This window comes from Annulohypoxylon truncatum (assembly GCF_022578515.1).
Source record: "Annulohypoxylon truncatum strain CBS 140777 unplaced genomic scaffold F4807scaffold_67, whole genome shotgun sequence".
Taxonomy (NCBI): domain Eukaryota; kingdom Fungi; phylum Ascomycota; class Sordariomycetes; order Xylariales; family Hypoxylaceae; genus Annulohypoxylon; species Annulohypoxylon truncatum.
The window spans coordinates 38,421-61,761 of NW_025953853.1; the positions used below are offsets into that span (position 1 = coordinate 38,421).

General features: G+C 23.3%; 3 protein-coding genes across 3 annotated transcripts; 2 read left to right on the plus strand and 1 right to left on the minus strand.

The window, feature by feature from the left end:
- Nucleotides 1-3,655: 3,655 nt before the first annotated feature.
- On the minus strand, nt 3,656-8,003 carry F4807DRAFT_472482 (uncharacterized protein; the record flags this gene model as incomplete). Its single annotated transcript, XM_048003019.1, has 6 exons — nt 3,656-4,759; nt 4,809-6,258; nt 6,310-6,388; nt 6,454-6,624; nt 6,693-6,951; nt 7,999-8,003. 6 exons carry the CDS (start codon nt 8,001-8,003, stop codon nt 4,036-4,038), a joined length of 2,688 nt encoding a protein of 895 aa, XP_047848678.1. The 3' UTR covers nt 3,656-4,035.
- Nucleotides 8,004-17,646: 9,643 nt separating this feature from the next.
- F4807DRAFT_359890 (uncharacterized protein) lies at nt 17,647-19,753 on the plus strand. Its single transcript, XM_047995552.1, has 2 exons — nt 17,647-18,449; nt 18,503-19,753. The coding sequence occupies exons 1-2, from the start codon at nt 17,741-17,743 to the stop codon at nt 19,411-19,413; spliced, it is 1,620 nt and encodes a 539-aa protein (XP_047848679.1). The 5' UTR covers nt 17,647-17,740; the 3' UTR covers nt 19,414-19,753.
- A 117-nt stretch (nt 19,754-19,870) lies between these two features.
- Nucleotides 19,871-21,352, plus strand: F4807DRAFT_465960 (uncharacterized protein; the record flags this gene model as incomplete). The annotated part of the gene is made up of 5 exons (XM_048002338.1): nt 19,871-20,117; nt 20,181-20,411; nt 20,473-20,540; nt 20,608-20,774; nt 20,827-21,352. 5 exons carry the CDS (start codon nt 19,871-19,873, stop codon nt 21,350-21,352), a joined length of 1,239 nt encoding a protein of 412 aa, XP_047848680.1.
- Between the last annotated feature and the right edge of the window lie 1,989 nt (nt 21,353-23,341).

Here is a 23,341-nt window from a genome sequence, read left to right on the forward strand (position 1 = left end):
TAATAAAAGTTTTATAAAAAAATAATCGATTAAATTAAAAAAAATATTTTAAATTAAAAATTATTAAAATAATATTTAATTTTATATAAAATTTTATATTACGAAACGTGTACCGATTAACCCCGGACTAGCGGCGTCACGTGATTTATATTATAAATTTAATTAAATTATATTATAAATTTAATATTACTTATTAAAAATACGTAAAATATTAAAATAAATTATTTATTTTTACGTTTAAATAAATTTTAATTATTTTTACGTTCGAAATAATTAATTATATAATTATTATTTTAATATTAAATATAAATTAAAATTTTTATTATTTTAATTATTAAATTTAAAATTTTAATTTAAAATAATTTATTATATTTATTTTTTAAATATATTATAAAAAATTATAAAATTTTAAATTTAAATAACGCGTTTATTTTTTAAATATATATAATATAATTAAATTTAATTAAAAACGCGTTTTAAAATTTATTAAAATAATTAATTTAAAATAAAAATATTATATATTTAATTTTAAAAAAACTTTAATTATTTAAAATTAAAAAAAATATTTAAAATTATATAAATAATTATATAACGAAAAATATATTAATTAAATTTAAATTATTATTATAATTAAAATATTATAAATTTAACGTTATTTTTAATATAATATAATTTATATAATTTTAAAATAATTTATATTTTATATTTATTAAAATAAAATTTAAAATTATTATTAAATTATTATTAAATTATTAATAAAAAATAAATTTTATAAATTATTAAATTATAAAAAAATTTAATAAAATATATAATATTAATATAATAAAAACGTTATTATTCGCACGGATTTTTTTACGGTTTTAATAAATTAATAATTTACGGTTATTTTATTTATCGTTATAAAAAATTATATAATTTTTAAAATTATACGTTTATTTTAAATATTTATTAAAAAAAAAATTTAAAATTTTATTTTTAAAAATTTTAAATTATTTTTTATTAAATTAAATTTTTTTTTATATTATATATTTTTCCCGTTAAAAATATAAACGTAAAATTTATACGATTAATTTTAATTTTTATATTATTTATAAAAATTATTAAAATAACACGTAATAATTTATAAAATAATATAAATTTTATAAATTTATTTAATTTATTATTAACGGAATAAAAAATTATTATAAATTTAATTTAAATAATTTTTTTAATATTAAAATTTTTTCGTTTTTTTTTTTATTTTATACCCGAATATTAAATTAAAATTAATAATATAAAAAAATTTTTTAAAAACTTTATATTATAAATTTTTTATAAAAATCGTAACGTTTAATTAACGCGGATTTAATATTATAATATTTTTTATACGCGTTATAAATATATATTAATTTAATTTTTTTTCGTTAAATATAAAATTATAAAAAACGATTTTTAAAAAATAATATTCGAAATAATTTTTTCGTTAATAATTTCGTAAATTAAAATTTTATAATTAATATATTAATATTTAAAAAAATTACGTTAATTATTAAAAATAAATATATATAATATAATTATAAAAATTTTTATTTAAAATTTAAACGTTATTAATTTATATTATATTTATTAATTTTTTATACCGGTATTATTTTTTATTATAAATATATATTAAATAATAATAAATAAATATTTATTTAATATAAATATTTAAAAAAATAAACTTTTTTATATATTAATTTAACGGCGAAATTTAATAATTATTTATAATAAATTTTAAATTTTACGTTCGTAAATTTTCCTTTAATTAAATATATAATTAATAAAAAATTATTTAAATAAATTTAATAAATAAATAATTTTTTTATAAAAAAAAAAAATAATATTAACCGCGTAATATAATAAAGCTTATTTTCGCCGCGTAATAAAGTTAAAAAAACGCGTCCGAAAAAAATATAAATCGGGTATTTTTATTATTATATAAATCGTTATATAAACATTTATATTTTTATAATTTTTATATATAATTATTTTTTAATTAATTATAATTAATTATTTTTCGTTTAATTTAAGTTTAAATTTTTTATAATTATTATAATTTAAAAACTTTTAATTTATTTTATATATAATTTTATTTATATAACTTAAAATAAAAGTTTAAAAAAAATATTATAAAATTAAAATAAAGTAATAATTAAATTACGGTTATAAAACTTAAAATTATTTTAATTTAATTAATTTTTTTAACGTTTAATATTTTTTTAATATAATCGTTTTAAATTTTATAAATAAAATTATATATAAAATAAATTAAACGTTTTTAAATTATTATAATTATAAAAAATTTAAATTAATATTAAACGAAAAATAATTAATTAAATTTAAATATTACGTTAAAAAATATTTTATATACCGTTTAAACGCGTTAACGTTATTTTAATTATACTACGCGCCGGAAATAAACCCCGGCATATTACGCGGTTAATATTACTTAAAAAAAAATTCCGCCGAAATTAAAATAATATAATTATTAATTATTAATAAATAATAATTTTAAAAAATTTATATAAATTATATTTTAAAAATTCAACGATTATTTTAATAATATTAATATTAATAAATCGATTAAAAATATAAATTAATTTAATTAAATTTAAAAAAAAATGTACGAACTCTTTTAAGCAATAAGTCGCCGGTACTATTACGGACGATTAGGATGGTTCGCTCCCCGAGTGCTGAAATGTAAAGACTAAGAGAATAGTGGACACCATAGGCTCCAGCCTCCAGGGCTCTTTTAGCACCGCGAGGTCTAGGGTGCTAGGGGCTAGTGCTGAAAATGTTCCACCGAAACCAAATGTACTGTGCGGCATGGATTTGCGGAACTAAAACAATTACCTTTCTTCGAAAGAAGAAAGAAGGATCGTTAAACTTATTCATGCCTAATAAGCTACAATATTATCTTCATTTCAAGCGCCGTCATAATCGGTGACATCGCATATTCTCGTCGTGTAATAATATGTCCGTCTGACCGCCTATATCAAAGCCAGCCTATATGACGACCTTGCCAACGCTTTTACTAGCCCTAATTATACGATATATGTTGGAGTGTCCGTTCTTACCTATCTGAAGATGAAACGAAGAAGTATGAGTGTAGAGAAACACAATCTTAGATACAGTTCTCAGTTGATCATCTCAATAATATCTTCACACTGGCATCTTTGCTAACTGGTTCACTCGGCGAGTTAAAACGACGTTGCACGCCGATTCATCCCCATTGGTGTGACTGTCTTGCCATTCAAAATGCTATATTGATCACACAGCATATCAGTTATGATTCATATGACCGGGGAAGGAGGGAAGGAGGAAGGATGAGAAGGATCCTCGACCATGATGCATGTGCACTCTGTCACGATGCAAACCTAGAAACAAGGAAAAGACTCCATTGTTGCACGAGGAGACCTACTATATAGGGAAAGGTCTCTTTGTCTATCTCTGAACCACCTGAGCTTTGAGGGATGCTGCTAGGGAACTCCTCTACAGGCCGATCCTAGCTCACGGGAATCTTCGTAGGAGGCTTGACACACTCATTTATCTGGCTATCGCCCTCCGTCAAATCTCATTGTTGACTCTAGAAACCTCAACCATACAACCACCTTTCGCCTCCTTTTCCCACAACCTTGGGCGACTTGTGAGAGATCCACGACAATTGTAAGATTGAGGCAGTTTGGAAGACATTTGTTTCATCCCGTCATGACATGACCTCTCTTAAATTCAAGGCAAACAATCATAGTATACAAGCTGCTTTATATCGCTTAGCGTAAGCGAGTCGCTCATTCGCTTGTTTCCTGGACGCAGGCTGTAGTAGATACTTATTGCCCGTTCGCGTTGTTTCCTGCTTCCCTCATAGTCGCCCTGCCGTTCTAAGATTCGCGAAAGCAGAAATGCAGCCTGTGCTACTTCACGTTTACGATCCGATCTGTCACCACAACAATCCAGAATGGGTTGTAGATATTGCCTATGATTATTAGGAGGTGTAAAAAAGTGGACTGTGGAGAAAAATTACCGTGACGAGCCATCATACCCATACCGTTCGTAATGTTCCGCAAGCTTTTGCGAGCACCTCAGTGTTGCAAGCGCTGTCTCTCCAGCTGTCTGTCGACATTGCATATAGGCCCTATGATGCTCCGCGTAAGCTTGATCACCGAAGCCTTGAGCACTGTAGACGTTCCCGAGCGCGTAATGTAGCGAACCTGTACGACTTGACTCCCGATCACTAGGCCCGAGGTGAGCTTCACGGTCGGCGATGGCTTTTTGCAGGTATTTAGCCGCATCATCGAACCGCCCCATGCAAGAGTACGTGACTCCGAGATGGTAGAATGGAGAAAAGAGCCAATCCTCACGGAAGTCAGGCATCTTTCTTCTCAGCTCCGCAGATTTTTCCAGATATTCAACTGCCTTATCAAAAGAACGGATCAAAGCGTAGGATTGACCAAGGGTATTATAGGTGGATGTGAGAAAACCGTTGATCTTGCCATGAAATTTATGTTCTCTCTCTGCCCATTGGTATCGCAAAAGAGAGTAGTGAAAAGCGGTATTAGAGTCACCAATATTCAAAGCCATTATAATCTGACAAGCCCAAAATTTCGTTTGGCAAGATTGAAGTGAATCGCGCATACCCGGACGAGTATTACTTGGGTCCGGTGGTGAGAGTGAGTCGCAGATATCCCTCCCGAGATCAGCAAGTGGTTTTGCTTCAGCGGCATCTCCTCTTTCACATTGCCACCTATTGTGAATCTGTTAGCTGGTTATACCTGAGGATCTAGAGTACTTACCATGATGCCTCATAGAGTAGGTTTAAGAAATCAAGGGGAAAAGTTTGGTCCGGATGGGTACCCCGTATCTCTTGCGCCACTTGGCTCAAACGCACTACATGCGGATACATGCTAGCGCAACCTTTCCAGCGCTTTATTGACCCTGCGGTATTCATTTCTTCATCCCTATACGGGAAAACCTTTGCCACAGCTCCCCATGCGATATTGAAAGAAGACATTAACTCGGTAATATTATTAGCCATACGAGCTCTCGCCACGTCTTGTACAAGCCGGTGAAGGCATAGAGACGCACTGCCATCCCCAGAATCTTTCTGTATTAAAGACCGTTCGATGAGTCTTGCAACGGCGTGGTGGTATTCGTCTTTCGTATGGGGATAAGAAGGTTTTGTTTCGTCATTTAGGCTATGGAACATGACCTCCTCGTGTATACAAGTTGGATCAAGCATAGACATGACGTTGAGAAGTTGCAATCCTGGTTTGTCGTTACGTTCTAGTTCTTCAAATGCCCACACAGATCCTATGCTGTGCTCATATCCACATTCGTCAGGCGATTCAACAAAGCGAGGTCGTTCGTCGTAAAGTTGATAGTATTGGAAGGCATGAACGTAATCACGGACAAATTCAGTCAGAGAAAGATGGAGCCTTGCGATAATCGACCCGATTTGGTATATAGCCAAGGGAAGCCCGTCTAATCGCCGAGTGATTGCCAATGCTGCATTATTATTTTCTGTTGTATCGCTGTTGGATCGAGATATCACTTTTAGAAGAGCGATGGCCTGTTGTGCTCCGAGTGGTTTCAGGACCAAACTGTTACAGGTAGGGAAATGGTGAGTCGCCGTCGTTGCATCTCGGCTTGTGACCAAAACAGATCCAAGCCCCATCGTAGGCCAGAAGTCCTTCAATACTAAGGGCGTATCAGCATTATCGAAAATCAATAACCAACTAACCTTGGTGTTTTCGCCCTCCCCTATTGGTACAGCACCATCGGTGGCAGATTCGGAGCCGGGATTCTGACTACCCAAGTATCTGACAGGATTTCTCAACCATGCCTTGAGTTTTTCCCTAGCATCTTCCGCGTCTGTAGTATCCCTTTTCACAAGGCCAAGACGAGTGGCTATATTAGTGTATTGCTGCGAGATCCTCTCTTTGTGATCTACCACTAGGAATAAGATTAATTCGAACTTGTGCTGATGGGTAATAGCGAAATCACGAGCCAGTTCCGTCTTCCCCATCCCCCCTAATCCGGTGATTATGAAAGTACGTAGGCTTGACCCAGTACATGACTGCGTATCGGAAGGAATCAGAGAATCTTCAATCTGAGATCGCAGCTCGGGACGCGACTGGAAGTGGCTAGGTTGCTGATTTAGGAAATTGTTCGGGTAAATCAATGGAGTACGAATGATTTGTGGTTGGCGTTCATCGGAATTGGCGTTTGTGCTGCTAATTAAACCTATGGGCTTTTTAGAACATGTGGTTGTTTCAGTTATTAAATGGGACAAACCTGAACTTGTACTTGTACTTGGAGTTCGAATCGCAACACTTGAGTTTCCTTCGCCTGGAAATGCTAGGGTTGAAGTTCTCTGTAGGCAACGACAGTTATTGAAATTGTATCGTCTAGCGTTTTGCATATAGGAGGATCTATTACAGCTGTGACTACCCATTTTTGGTAATCTTCAATTGCCTTGACAATATTTTCATTTATCAGATTTCGAAATGTGGACGGTGTAACTCCGTCCAAAACTTTTGGTAGGTCCATGTCTATAGGAGAAACAATCTCGTTCTTGAAACCAATTCGGGCACGAGACTGATCAACAATCTGCTCTAATCGTTAAAATAAACATTTCCAGGAGCTACAGGAAATTACATGAGAGATCAGCAACGTACCATTTTAATAGAATGTCTTTTCTCAGGCTTAAGCCATAGAAGTTTCTTCTTAGGGGATGTTTGAAATCCAGAAAGAACCTGTATTTCTGTATCAATTTGCTTGAGAATCTCAAAGAACTGGGAAGCACTTCTGTGAAGCAGTGTGAAGGCCTCGGCGCTCAAGTTCAGACCTCGTATCGGGTCCTTGTCATTGTCAGAATGAGGTTGTCCAAAGTGTGGAGTGCCAAGAAAGATGATGCGCCATATGTGGTTGATCCGGCTTTGCCAGTAGTTTATGTCTCCCCCAACAGTTGCAATTGCCTACGTAATTAGAAGATAAGTTCAAAAATAACGGTGGATATTTGCGATCGCACCTCTTTTATAATAAGCCCCCCTAGGCCACTGCCCAGAAAGATGATGGGTGGGCATGGAATCTGCGAGCATTGTTAGTCTGTTCAGCCTATTTCTTTCATGCGGTTGACATTTACGTTGGTTGGTATATGCACAGAGAACAACTCATCCAGAAGGTTTCGGCACTTATCAAGAAGATTAACTAGATCATAATCACGTAAAAGATGTCGGTCAAATTCCAAGACAAGGGTATCGAAGCGTGAGATGCTAGGCAAAAAGCGGCTCCAATCAACAGGTGCGCTTGATTCCTTAGATGGTTCTTTATTAGGGATATATACGAGACTATCGAAATAATGAGCGTGGCCGGCTACATGACAGTATGGCCTTACAGGATAGATTGTTCATTAGCTTGTCGCTGATGCCAGACCTCTTGGAGAAGTCGTCGTTCTCGAGACTCCATAGGTGCGGATAATATTGACGAATTACCATGAATTTAGTTTTGTTTGGTATAGAGCGTGGAAGTGATAAAACAGGTATGAAGGAAAATAAAAAGGCTACCTTAGGTGGACACCTAGGTACCTATTATTCAAAATGGATAAATAAAGAATAGAAAATAGATTTAATCTTACATACCTCAGGCAGGTATTTACATGAGGTCCCCGCATTCCGCGGACACAATATCCCCGAATTTATTTAGCCGAAGTTTTGCCGAAGCTCAGGTCCTATAGTTTGATTCCTCGATTAAGCACCTCCTTTTACTATTTTTAAACCTTTCCTTTCGTTTATCAATGGCTCGCGGGCAGCTGGCATAAACCACTTAATTACGTTAATCTCATTAGCGTGGCAGCTGTGTAACCCTATGTATGCTAAGATCTTTAGTCATTTAATCCTGTTGTTACAACTTCAGGTTCGAATCTTAGGCTTTATAATATTTTCAGTCATTTAAGCACGTATTGTTCCGCAGCTAGTGGCTTACAACATTGCGCGCCGCAGGTTGTTAGCTGCGGAATAAGCGCGCCGGCGACGTGGTTTTATAAGCCGCGCTGCGCGCGGCTTGTAAAACCGTTTTACCGGCGTTAATTAATAAATGGTTTTTAATTATAAATTTCGTTTTTTATTAATTAATGCGTTTAATTTTTTATTTAAATTATAATTTTTATAATTTAATTAATTTATAAATTTATTATAATTAAATTTATTATTTAATTAAATTATAATTATTATAATTTAATTAAATTTTTAATTTAATTAAATATATTTTTTTAATAAATAAATTTATATATTTTTAATTTTATTTAATTAATTTAAATAAAATTTTTTTTAATTATATAAAAAATTAATATAAATTTTTTAAATTAAATTTTTAATTTTATTTATATTAATTTAATTAATTAATTTATAATTTAATTATTTATTTTTTTAAAATATATTATTTAATTTAATTTTTTAAATATTTTTAAATTATTATTTTAATATTAAATTAAAATTTTATTTTAACGTTATAAAATTAATTAAATATAATAATTATAAATTTAAAAAATATTTTTTTTATATAAATTATATAATTAAAAATATTTAATTTTATATAAATTTTTATATAATAAAATATATATTAATTTTAATAATTAAATTATTTTTTTTATTTAAAAAAAATTAAATAATTAATTAATATATTTTTTAAAAAATTATTTTAAAATAATAATTTTTTTATAAATTTAAAATATATTTTTTTTATATATTAAAATTTTCGTATTTTAATTTAAATAATATTAACCGCGTAATATAATATTATTTATTTCCGCCGCGTAATATTATTAAAATAACGTTAACGCGTTTAAACGGTATATAAAATACTTTTTAACGTTATATTTACGTTTAATTAATTATTCCTCGCTTAATTTAAATTTAAACTTTTTATAATTATAATAATTTAAAAGTTTTTTATTTATTTTATTTAAAACTTAATTTATAAAATTTAAAACCGTATTTTTTAAAAAATATTTAATATTAAAAAAATTCGTTAAATTAAAACATTTTTAAATTTTACGACCGCGATTTAATTATTATTTTATTTTAATTTTATAATATTTTTTTCGGACTTTTATTTTAAATTTTATAAATTAAATTAAATATAAAGTTAATTAAAAGTTTTTAAATTAAAATAATAATAAAAAATTTAAATATAAATTAAACAAGGAATAATTAATTAAAATTAATTAAAAAATAATTATATTTAATAATTATAAAAATATAATTAATTATATAAAAGTTTATATAATTATAAAAATACCCGATTTATACTTTTTTTAAACGCGTTTTTTTAACGTTATTACGCGGCGGAAATAAATAATATTATATTACGTAATTAATATTACTTTTTAATTTAAATAAAAAAACTTATTAACCGGTTAAAATATTTTATAAAAAATATTATAAATTATAAAATATAAAATATTAAATTTTTTTTATAAATTATTATTATTATTATTATATTTTATTTTAAATATTTATTATTTTATATAATTATATAATATATATTATATAAAAAATTTACGATATTATAATAAAATAATTTTTTAAATAAAAATTATATATTAAAAAAATTTAATTTATTTCGATTATTTATTATTTATATTATATAATAATATAATTTATTATTTTTTAATTATAAAAGTTTATTTTTTTAATAAAAATAATAAAAAAATAAAAAAAAATTATATATATAATATAAATATTTTTATATAATAAATAAAATAAAAAAATTTTAAATAAAATTATTATATAAAATTATTATATTTTATTAAATAAAACTTTTTTTATTTTATTAATATTACGTTTATAATTTAAATATAAATTTTTTATTATAATAATAATTATTTTTTATAATATTAAATTTAAAAAAATTATATAATTATTTTTTATTAATTAAAATTTATATAAAAAAAATTTACGTTATAAATTTAATATAAATATTTTTTTATTTATTTTTATAATTAATTAATTTTAATTATATTATTAATTAAATTAATATTAAATTAATTATAAATATTTTTAATTTTTTTAATGTTATTAAATCGAAAGTTTTTTATATAAAATATTTTTATTTTAATTTTATAAATTATATTTTTATTAATAAAATTAAATTAAATTATTTATATTAATATTTTTATAATAAAAAATATTAATATTATATTATTATTATTATTATTATTATTATTATTATTATTATTATTATTATTATTATTATTATTATTATTTTTTATTCCGAGTGCTCGTTATTTTACATGATTATATAATACATATTATGTAAGGAGCGTGCGGTGCTATAACGGGGTAACTATTAATATTATATTATAATATTATATTATATAACGGTTTATTAAAATTTATTTATTAATTTATTTATATTAAAATTATAATTTATATTTAAAACTTAATAAATAAATTTTTATTTAATTTATTATATTTAATTATTATTATTCCGGTTTTTAATAAAATTTTATTTTTATTATAAAAAAATAAAAAATAATTACGTTTAAATAAATAATTTTTTAATAATATAATATTATTTTAATATTATTTTATTATTTTTTATTAATTATTTTATAAAGTTATTATTAATATAATAAAAGATTTTTTTATTTTTATTCGGATTTTAAATTTTTAAAACTTTTTTTATTAAAATTAAAAAATATATATATAATTCGGTTAATAATTTTAATAATGTTTATTAATATTTTAATTATTTTTAAATTAAATTTATTAATATTATATATTAATTAAAAATTAATTTTATAAAAATAAAAATTTAATATAAAAAACATTTAAACTTTTTAAAATTAATATAATAAATATTTTAATAAGTTATTTTAAATAAATTTAAATATAAAAAAATTTATTTTAATAATATTATTTTCGGGATTTATATTAAAAAATATTAACCGCGTAATATAAAAATAATAATTTTAACGCGTAATAAACGTTAAATTTAACGTATTTAAACGGTATATATATTATTTATTTTAAATATATTTATTTTTATATAAATTTATATAAAAAATTAAATATTTAAAATAATTTAAGTTTTTAAAATTTTAAAAAATTTAATAATTAAAATTATTAAAAAACGTTTTAATTAATTAATTTATAATTAAATTTATATTATTTAAAATATTATAATTTTTAAATTATTTAAATTTAAAAATTATAAATATATTTTAAATAATTTTTATAAATTTTTTTAAATTTTAAAATTATTTTTAATTTTAATTAAATTTTATATAATTAATTAATAATTATAATAAATATAAATTAAATTATATATAATATAATTAATACGTTTTTAATTAATTATAATTATAAAAAATTTAAAATTAAATTAAAAATAAATTAATTAATTTAAAATAATTATAAAATAAAAATACTTTAAAAATAATATTTTAAAAAAATATATTTAATTTTATATAATTTATATAAAAATAAAAATAAACGTTTTATATTTTTTTTAAATTAACGTTTATTACGTATTAAAATTATTATTTTTATATTACGCGGTTAATATTTTTTTTTTTAAATTATATACGTTATTTAAAATAAAAAATTAATAAAATTTTATAATTTATTTAAAACGCGAACGTAATAAATTATTTAAATTTAATTTAAAATATAAAATTTAAACGTTATATTAATAAAAATATAACTTTAATTTTATATTTAAATAATAAAATTAAATAATTTTTTATAATAATATAATTTAAATTAAATAATATTTTTATAATTAATTAACAAATTATAAAAAATTATATTTAATTTAAATTAAATTTTTAAAAATAATTAATTAAAATAAAAAATATATATTAATTAAAATAAAATTAAAAATTAACGGAAAAATATTTTAATTTATATAAAAAATTATATTACGAAATATATATTAATTAACTTCGGATTAATAATATTACGTCACTTATATTATAAATTTAACGAAATTATATTATAAATTTAATATTATTTTTTTAATTATATTTATATTTTTTAATAAATTTAATTATTTATATTATTATAATTTATATTATTTTATATTTTAATTATATTTATTATAATTATAATTTAATAACGTATTATTTATTTAAAATTAAAAATAATTTTTAAACTTTATAAAAATTATTAAAATTATTTTAAATAAATTTATAATTTTAAATTTTTAATATTTCGTTTAATTTAAATTTATAAATAATATAATTTAAATTATAAATTTTATTAATTAATAATTATTAATTAAATTTAATTATAAAAATTTTATTAAAAAATTAAACGTAAATTAATTAATTAAAATTTAACGAATTAAAATTATTTTAAATATTTTATTTTATATATTAATTTATATAAAAAAATATATATTTAATATATTTAATATATATACCGTTTAAACGCGTTATATTTTAACGTTTATTATATAACGTAAAATTTACTTTTATATTAAATAATTAAAAAAAATTTTATTAATATAATTTAAATTTAAATATACGGTTTTTAAATAATTAAAAACTTTATTAATAAATTAATAAAAATAAAAATAAATATATAATTTATTTTATATATTTATATTTAAATAAGTTTTTTTAATATTTTTTATAATAATATAATTAAAATTAATTAAAACCGTTTAATTAAATAATTTTAAAAATATAAATTTTAAATAAATATATTTTATTATTAATAAATTAAATTAATTTAAAATAATAAAATTAATGTTATTATTATAATTAAAAATTAAATAATATTATTAAAAAATAAATTATTTATAATTTAATTTTATTTAAATATAATATAATTTATATTATTTAATTATTTATTTTATTATTATATATTATAACGGTAATATTTTATTTTTAAAAATTATTTTAAAAATTATAAAATAATTTCATATATAAAATAAGTTTTAATTAAATATTATTATTTTATAATTTTAAAAATTATTTTATAATTTTAAAAAATTATTTTATAATTTATATTATTTTATTAAAAAATAATTTTATATATAAAATAAATTTTAAAATAAATAAATAAATAAATAAATAAATAAATAAATAAATAAATAAAATATATTTTTATTAATTATAATAATTAATATATATAAAATAAGTTTTATAATAATTTAAAAAATAAATTATATTTATAAAATTATTAAAACTTTTAAAATAATTTTATTAAATAATTAATTATACGAATATATTTAATTATTTAATTTTAAAAAATATTAATTATATAATATAAAAATAATAATTTTAACGCGTAATAAACGTTAATTCGAAAAAAATATAAAACATTTATTTTTATTTTTATATAAATTAAATAATAATAAATGTATTTTTTTAAAAATTTTATTTTTAAAATATTTTTATTTTATAATTATTTTAAATTAAGCAATGTTAACCGCGTAATATAATATAATTTATTTCCGCCGCGTAATAACGTTAAAAAAACGCGTTTAAAAAAGGTATAACTTAAATATTTTTATAATTATATAAACCGTTATATAATTAATTATATTTTTATAACCATTATATATAATTATTTTTTAATTAACTTTAATTAATTATTTTTTATTTAATTTTTATTTAAATTTTTTATAATTATTTTAATTTAAAAGTTAATAATTTATTTTATATTAAGTTTAATTTATAAAATTTAAATTTAATGTTTTAAAAAAATATTATAAAATTAAAATAAAATAATAATTAAATTATAATTATAAAACTTAAAATTATTTTTATTTAATTAATATTTTAAATGTTTAATATTTTTTTTAAAGTTTTATTTTAAGCTTTATAAATAAAGCTTTATATAAAATAAATTAAATGTTTTTAATTAATTATAATTATAAAAGATTTAAAGTTAAATTAAATAAGGAATAATTAATTAAACGCAAATATAACGTTAAAAAATATTTTATATATTATTCGAACGCGTTAACGCTATTTTAATAATATTACGCGGCAAAAATAAATAACATTATATTACGCGGTTAACATTACTTTTTAAATTAATTATTTTATTTTTATTTTAATTTAAAATTTTTTATAATTATAATTAATTAAAAACGTTTTAATTATTTTATATATAATTTAATTTATATTTATTATAATTACGATTTAATTATATACGATTTAATTAAAATTAAAAATAATTTTAAAATTTAAAAAAATTTATAAAAATTATTTAAAATATATTTATAATTTTTAAACTTAAATAATTTAAAAAATATAATATTTTAAATAATATAAATTTAATTATAAATTAAATAATTAAAACGTTTTTTAATAAATTTAATTATTAAATTTTTATAATTATTATAATAATTAAATAATTAATTAAAAATTAATATATTAAAATATTTAAATTTTTTAAAGTTTTAAAAGTTTAAATTATTTTAAATATTTAATTTTATATATAAATTTATATAAAAATAAATATATTTAAAATAAATAATATATATATTATTTAAACGCGTTAAATTTAACGTTTATTACGTACCGGAATTATTATTTTTATATTACGCGGTTAATATTTTTTTTAATTTTTATAAAAAAATTTATTTAAAAAAAATAATTTTTAAAATATTTATTTTATAATAATTTAATTAAGAATAATGTTAACCGCGTAATATAATATTTTTTATTTCCGCCGCGTAATAACGTTAAAAAAATACATTTAAAAAAGGTATAAATTAAATATTTATATTATTATATAAACCGTTATATAAACATTTATACTTTTATAACTTTTATATATAATTATTTTTTAATTAATTTTAATTAATTATTTTTCGTTTAATTTAAATTTAAATTTCTTATAATTATTATAATTTAAAAACTTTTAATTTATTTTATATTATATTTAATTTATAAAACTTAAAATAAAAGTTTAAAAAAAATATTATAAAATTAAAATAAAACAATAATTAAATCGCGGTTATAAAACTTAAAATTACTTCCATTCGATTAATGTTTTAAACGTTTAATATTTTTTTTAAAATCCCGTTTTAAACTTTATAAATAAAGTTTCATTTAAAATAAATTAAACGCTTTTAATTAATTATAATTATAAAAAATTTAAACTTAAATTAAGCGAGGAATAATTAATTAAACGTAAACGTAACATTAAAAAATATTTTATATATTATTCGAACGTATTAATGTTATTTTAATAATATTACGCGGTAAAAATAAACAATATTATATTACGCGGTTAACATTATTCTTAATTAAAAAAGTTTTAATAAAATTATATAAAAATAATATTTTAATTTATATTAATTTTTATAATTAATTAATAAAATTTTTAATTAATTAAAAATTATATATTTAAATTTAAATTATTAAAATATAATATTATTAAAATATAATATTATTAAAATATAATTTTAAAAAAAAATTATAATTAAATAAATATTTAAAAAAAACTTTATAATTAAATAAATAAAATAAATATTAAATATTTTAATAAAAATAATATTAAATTAATAATATAATTTCGTTAAATTTATAATATTTTAATTACGACGGTAATTTAAATTTAAATAATATAATTTTCGTTATATAAATATTTATATAATTTTAAATATTTTATTAATTTTAAAATATTTTAAATAATTAAAGTTTTTTTAAAATTAAATTTATAATAAATTTTTTATATATTTAATTTTAATTAATTATTTACGTTATTTAAATTAAAAATTTTATAACGTTTTATAAATTATTTAAAACGCGGGTATAATAAATTAAAAATTTAAATTTAACGTAATAAAAATAAAACTTTAATTTTATATTTAAATAATATATTTAAATTAACGTTTTTATAAAAATAATTAAAATTAAAAAAAATTATAATTAATTTAAAATAAATTTAATAAAAAAATAATTAATTAAATTAAAAAATATATTTTAAATTAAAAATAAATATGAAAATATTTTAATTTATATAAAAAATTATATTACGAAATATATATTAATTAATATTAAATTAATAACGTTATATAATTTATATTTTAAATTTAATATTATTTTTATTTTAATAATTTTAAAATAATAATAAATTAATTATAATTTTATTAACACGTTTTATAAATATATTTTAAAAATATATTTAATTATTTATATATTAATTATAAAAATATTAATATTATTATATAATTAATTAATAATTTTATTATAATATTTAAAATTAAATTAACATTTTTTAATTTATTATTAATAAACGTATTAATTAATATAATTAATAAAATAATTTTTAAAATTTATTATTTTATTTATTTATTAAATTATATTTTAATTATATTAAATAAAATCTTTTAAAAAATTTATTTATAAATAACGGTAATTATTATTAATATATATATATATAATAATTAATTTAAATAAAAAATATATTAAAAAAATATATTTAAAAAATATATTAAATAAAAATTATATTTTTATAAAATTAATAATAAATTAATAATATTTAAAACTTAATATTTATTATATTTTTAATATTAATTATATAATATAAAAATAAATTTTAAATTTATATAATAATAATTAATTTAAAATAATTTTAAATAAAAAAAATATTTTATAAATATTTATTTAAATTAACGTTTAAATTTATTATTTTTAAATTCGGTTAAAATTTAAATTTTTATTAATATAATAAATAATAATAATAATAAAAATAATTTTATTTAATTTAAATTTTTATTAATATAATAAATAATAATAATAATAATAATAATAATAATAATAAAAATAATTTTATTTAATTTTAATTTTAAATTATATTATTTTAATAATATAATTAAAATTTAAATATATAATTTTTAATTAATTAAAACATTTATTAATTAAATTTTTTTATTAAAATTATTAATTAATTTATTATATTTAATTTATTTTTTTAAAAATTAATAATATAATAAATATTAATTTTAATTTAATATAAATTTTATAATAAAATAAATTTTAAAATATTTTTTTTAAAATAATATATTATATAATTAAATATTTAATTTATTATTTTAAAAATATATAATAATATATAAAATTATTTAAATTAAATATAATTTATATTATTTAATTTTTTATTTTATAAGTTTTTTAAAATTTTAATTTTAAATTAATTATTAAATTTTTAATATAATTATTTAAATAAAAATAAAAATAATATATTAATTTATATTTATATTTATTATTTTATATTTAATTAATATTTATATTAATTAATATATTTTAATAAATTTAAAACATTAAAAAATAATTTAAAATATATATTAAAAATTAAATTTAAAAAATATATAATATAATTTTTTATATAAAAAATAAAAATATTATAATTTATTATAATTTATAAAACATTTATAAAAATTTTATTTATTAAAAGTTTTAAATTTATAACGTTTTATTATAAAAAAAATAAATTAAATTATTTTACGTAAAATGTTTTAACCGGTTAACGGGTTTTTTTTTTATTTAAATTAAAGTTTCCTCGTTTATTAAATCCTATACTCGTTATTTGCAATTTTAATATTTAATAAATGAATGGATAACAATGACTTCGTGGAATTTCGCCATAGCTAAAATATTACGATGCGGGGATGAATGTGTACCTAACTATTATAAGTACCCAGGAAAGCGTCGTGTTAGACATGGTTGGTTGTACTTCATTTATCTAGTGCGACTCACATGGATCAACACAGTGGTATTATGACATCCGCATCCGCTAGCGATTATATACGAAGACTTCAACATTACTCCCGTCATGACAAAAACGGTAATATTTACCGGCCATTGGCAAATTTTCTCGATACAAAGACGAAAAAGATGCGCATCGATGAATCCGTGGACGAGCCTTCCGAGCGTTGTGTCTGGTATATGATGGTACAATCGAATATAGCTACTGATATGGTGCCTATATTATCTTTGTCGGATCTGAAAAGTATAGAATCGAGCTCAAACTTCTCCGCCTGCAGTGGGAGGCTCATCTTTCTGAGAGGCTTTCCATCTGCAAAATGGCTGGCTATACTGGGTCATCTTTACCAAGTCACACCTGATGTATGGAGACGTCATTTAGACTTTTTATCACAGATAGGCGAGGGCTTCTTTCAAGTGACTTCACTTCCTTCATGGAGAAGTCACGTCTTTCATCTCCGTATCTGCTCACTTGGGGGTTGGCGTAATCATTGGCAGTTCATCAAGCATTCCATTGAGCATTTGCATCGAATGGCTGCTCGTGATATGGAAAGCTACCGAGCTTCACTCGGCAGAGCTGATGATTGGAAGCAAGGCGACTCTGTTGTCCGTCGTTACATGATCCATGATAAGACATATTTCAGTATCGAACAACATGTAACTGTTTACATGTATCACGACCGTGATACAGAGCCTTGGACTAGTGCGTGAGACATCTTATAAAGAATTATGTGTAACTAAGCTTACTCTCTCTAGTTATTGTCCTCTCAGACTGTGGAGATGACCTTGACACGAAACATCACGGTCCTTGGGTTAGATTTCAAGATTCGAAGCTATTCCCCACACCAAGATCTGATGGAGACGAGCTCCTAAATACCGCATCATGGAAGCAGGATTTTGGCAATCCCAATGACCATGGTCTTATTGAAGCAAAACTGAGCCAAAGTCTTTCAGAAATTCATGTTGGATATGGTAAGAAACTTGATCCAGAAGGGATGGCTCACAATCCGTTCTATGCCATTTACGAAATCTTCCTGCAGTGTGCATCCGCCGAATGTCAAATTCTTGACATGGTGACAACCATGATTGAGGAGCACGAAATAGGCCAAAGTTCTCCAAAGAAAGATGCTGCTGACTATGAAGCCTCTCATACCCAGCTCCTACACTTTCAAGGATTTTTGGAGCATCGCGTAGAGAGCTTACGAGACATACTTGACATAATACGTACACATGGAAAAAAGCCTTGGGCATATCCTAATGAGAGGGTTGCAGAGACCGTGGGAAAGGCCACTGACAAGCTTATCGAAGATTTTGAATATTTGCTCAGGCGAGTTCACAACCTCCTAAGACGAATCGAACGTACAATCTCTATATCTATGAGCCTGATCAATATGGAGCAGGCCAAAAGAAGTATTGACCAAAACATGACCTTGTTCCGCTTCACAGTTGTAGCGTCGATCTACATACCCCTATCTTTCACAACCTCTTTCTTTGGCATGAATTTCCTCGAGTTTGGACAAGGCCCGCTCAGTATTTGGGTATTCTTCGTTGCTTCTGTTCCTATTTTTATCTTGTCTATCTTCGGTCTCTTCATCAAAAGGGCGTGGATTGAACAATTGCCGGCAAGGTTGGGCAACAAGGTGACATCTTGGGCATTGCGGGATTAGAATCCGCGCTGTCACACAACAGAAAATGCTGCCCCCTCTTTTCGTAAATACCTCTATGAGCTTATCTCTATGGCTTATTGGTAGAAACATATGTGCCACCAATACGTCTGTCGAGCGGGGTCACGAAAATAGGGCGATCTGTGATATCGGTGTATAAGTCAATTGGTTCTGTAGGCCGGACGGTGGCTTCGCAATTTACTAACGTGGGGGTTACCAATTACCAATCTTCTATCTTGAGTTAGGTGTAAGATGTTGAATGCTGAGGCTCTGCTTGTTGTTAATCGGATTTACGAGAATATCTTCCTTCAAGGGCCTCATTCCTCCGTATTATAAAGCGCGCTTCCAACAATTTTGCGCGCCCCTAAGTTTTCTGTCAAGAATATTTTATGAGAGGAGCCTATGCCATAAGTAAAATCACACGAGGCGCTGAGATAGGCTGGATTCCGAAATCACCACGATGTCTTTCATCAACCCATTCCCAGATCTTAAGGCTACTCACATACCTGACTGGAAAAAATACTTACGAAGACAGACATTACTAGAGTCATGGGATACACAGCGAGCAAAATTGCCAACGAACTTTCCTCAGAAGGCTGAGTCTCCTTCTGTTTGGTCATGGGAAGAGTTAGATCTTGAAAGTGTTACTCACGATCTAACTAGCCTTGAGATTGAGGAGATCGATGAAGCTCTACGGAATTTTAAAAGTATGCCCACAAATTAGTATCACTCTAACTGTATACGCTTCTGATAATAACTTGGATTAATAGAGGAGAATATACTTCTCAACCAGATTTCTTGCGAGAATTTCAGTCTCCCTACTCTCGGCCGGCACCTCGACCGTATCGCGCATGAAATATTCAAAGGGAAGGGGATCGCCTCAATCCGTGGTTTGTCACCTGACATGTACTCTGTGAAAGACAACGTTATTATCCATGCTGGAATTTCTAGTCACATTGCACCTTTTCGTGGAAACCAGTCTGGCTCCAATGATCAAGTCCGTGAGTCTTACTCATTCCACGGCTAGTTTCTCTATACCAGCTTTTATACTGACTTACCTAGTTCATATCTGCAATAGAGAGGACATGGGCATTGCTGATCTTAAGGCCCCTTCCACAGCACAAAGTCTTGTTTGTTTACACCACTGATCTTTTGGAACTTTATTGATAGAGACTAACTACTTGTTATTTTTGAAAGCCTTTTCATACCGATGATACAGATGTTCTAGCATTTTATGCTATCGAGGCATCAATGGCGGGTGGTGAGATGCTATGGGCATCTCATGGAAAGGTTTACAACGAACTTGCTGCCACACGACCAGAAGTACTAGGCGTCCTTGCTGAGAGTGATTGGCCTGTGGAGACGTAAGGTTTTATTCCGTAACCTTAATAGTGGGTGTGACCTAATGCGTTGTAGGGAAACTGAGCCTTCAGATTATGTCCGACTGCCACTACTTTATAATGACGATCAAGGCCCTTACTTCTGGCTTGCTCGAGGCAACCTCACTGGAACTGAGAGAACGCCGCGCCCACTTGGCATTCCGGGATTGACCCTTGCACAAGCAGATGCCTTGGATGCCGTCCATTTTGCCGCAGAACGACACTCTATCAGAATCGCGCCACGGAAAGGAGAATTATACTTTGTCAATAACCTGAGTATATTGCATAGCCGGACCGCATTCCAGGATAGCGATGTCAAGGACGAGAAACACCCCAGAGCGAGAAGGCGCCACATTCTACGACTTTGGCTCAGGGACCCTGCGTATGGAAGGAGAATGATAGGACGTCTGGAGCAGCGATGGTCGCAGGTCTTCGATACTGAGCTTTCAAGAAAGCGTGGACGTTGGTTGCTATCTCGGGATATGGTCCCAGAGGTTATTTCGGAAAAGCTCTTCAGAGAGAAATTCCCAGTCGGCACTGTGAGTTCATGTCAAAACGCTTGAAAGTGGCCTTTTAAAGTTCATCGAATTACTTATCGGACGTTTTATTTGGGTCGATCTTTTATCGATACACTAGCGTAGCGCTAAGACATTTTTCAATTGATGATTGGATGCATCTTCTTTCATTCAGCCCCTCCCCCGCATCGTAGTCTCTGATTGGTTGCAGATCTCTTTCATAGTTGTATGCTCCCGTACAGCTGTTGGAGATAACTGGGTTGATTCGGTACTACCATCCATGGATATTGGGAAGTCTTGGCAAAGTTTTTAAATCCTTATGCCCTGAGTTTACGAAGGGTTATTATGTCGGTGAGTTTTTTTTTCTCTTTGGGACGAAATCGTCCTAAATAGGAAAGTATAGTTACAAGTTTTAGAGCTCCTGATTAGCTAGAATCGGGAAAGGGTGGAGACTTAATGGGATTTGATTGGTTGCAGCCTTTGGATTTGCGGGCCTTGGGCTTGGCGGTGCGACTTTTTGCCAGCGTTTATTGGATGAGGGAAGGTAATAGTGGGCTTTTGCATAAGACCCCGGTTATTCAAGCGTTGATTGGGTGCATTCCTGGCTTTTGTGGACCCAATTTTGTAAAAGCTTGGCAGCAAATCGTTGATTGGTTGAAAAACAGGGATAAGGGGGCCTGATTTGACAAAGTCTTGTGTGCAAGTTTTGATTGGCTGATTGCTAAGTTTAATAAGGTCTAGACCTTGAAGGGTTTTGCTTACTTACATAAGACTGGCAATCGAACTGTAGTTCAATTGCAGTTAAATCAACAGTCTAGTTAACCTGCAATTGAACTGCAATTGGACCTACAGTTTAATTGAACTGCAATTAGACTGCGAATGGTCAACGCAGCCGCGGGAAGCGCGGCGCATAGTTAATTAGCGCCGGCAGAGCGATGCGTGGTTTCGTATGAAGGAGTGCGGAAAGTAGGGAAAAGTGTTGAAAATTACAAAGCCTGGGATTCGAACCTGGAGGTGCAGGGGTGGCCAGTGCGTTGCGTTCTTGGACTAGTGTGGCACTGGGGCAATTTAGCGCTTTCAACGTGGTCCGCGCGTCGAGCAGAAAGCTCCGGGATCTTAGGGTGTATATTCCCGGCACGGGGATTTTATGTTTTTATTTTAAATTTATAAAAAATTATTATATCGGGGTAATTTTTTAAAAAATATATTAATTAATTAATTATTTTTTTTAAATAAAAAATTAAAAATAATTTAAATATTAAAATTAATATATATTTTATTATATAAAAAATTATATAAAATTAAATATTTAAATTATATAATTTATATAAAAAAATAATTTTTTAATTTTAAAATTATTATATTTAATTAATTTTATAATATTTTAAAAAAATTTTTATTAAATAAAAAAATAATTTTTTAAAAATATTTAAAAAATTAAATTAAATAAAATAAATTATATTTTTTTAAAATTATTTATTATTAAAAAATAATATTAACCACGTAATATAATATTTTTTATTTTCGTTACGTAATAACGTTAAAAAAATATATTTAAAAAAAATATAAATCGGGTATTTTTATAAATAATATTAATTACGTAATATAATGTTATTTATTTCCGTTACGTAATATTATTAAAATAACGTTAACACGTTTAAATAATATATAAAATATTTTTTAACGTTATATTTATATTTAATTAATTATTTTTTATTTAATTTAATTTTAAATTTTTTATAATTATAATAATTTAAAAGTTTTTAATTTATTTTATATTAAATTTAATTTATAAAACTTAAAATAAATATTTTATAAAAATATTAAACGTTAAAAACTTTTATTAAATTAAAATAATTTTAAGTTTTATAACCGCGATTTAATTATTATTTTATTTTAAACTTACGATATTTTTTTTAAACTTTTATTTTAAGTTTTATAAATTAAATTTAATATAAAATAAATTAAACGTTTTTAAATTAAAATAATTTTAAAAAATTTAAATATAAATTAAACGAAAAATATTTAATTAAAATA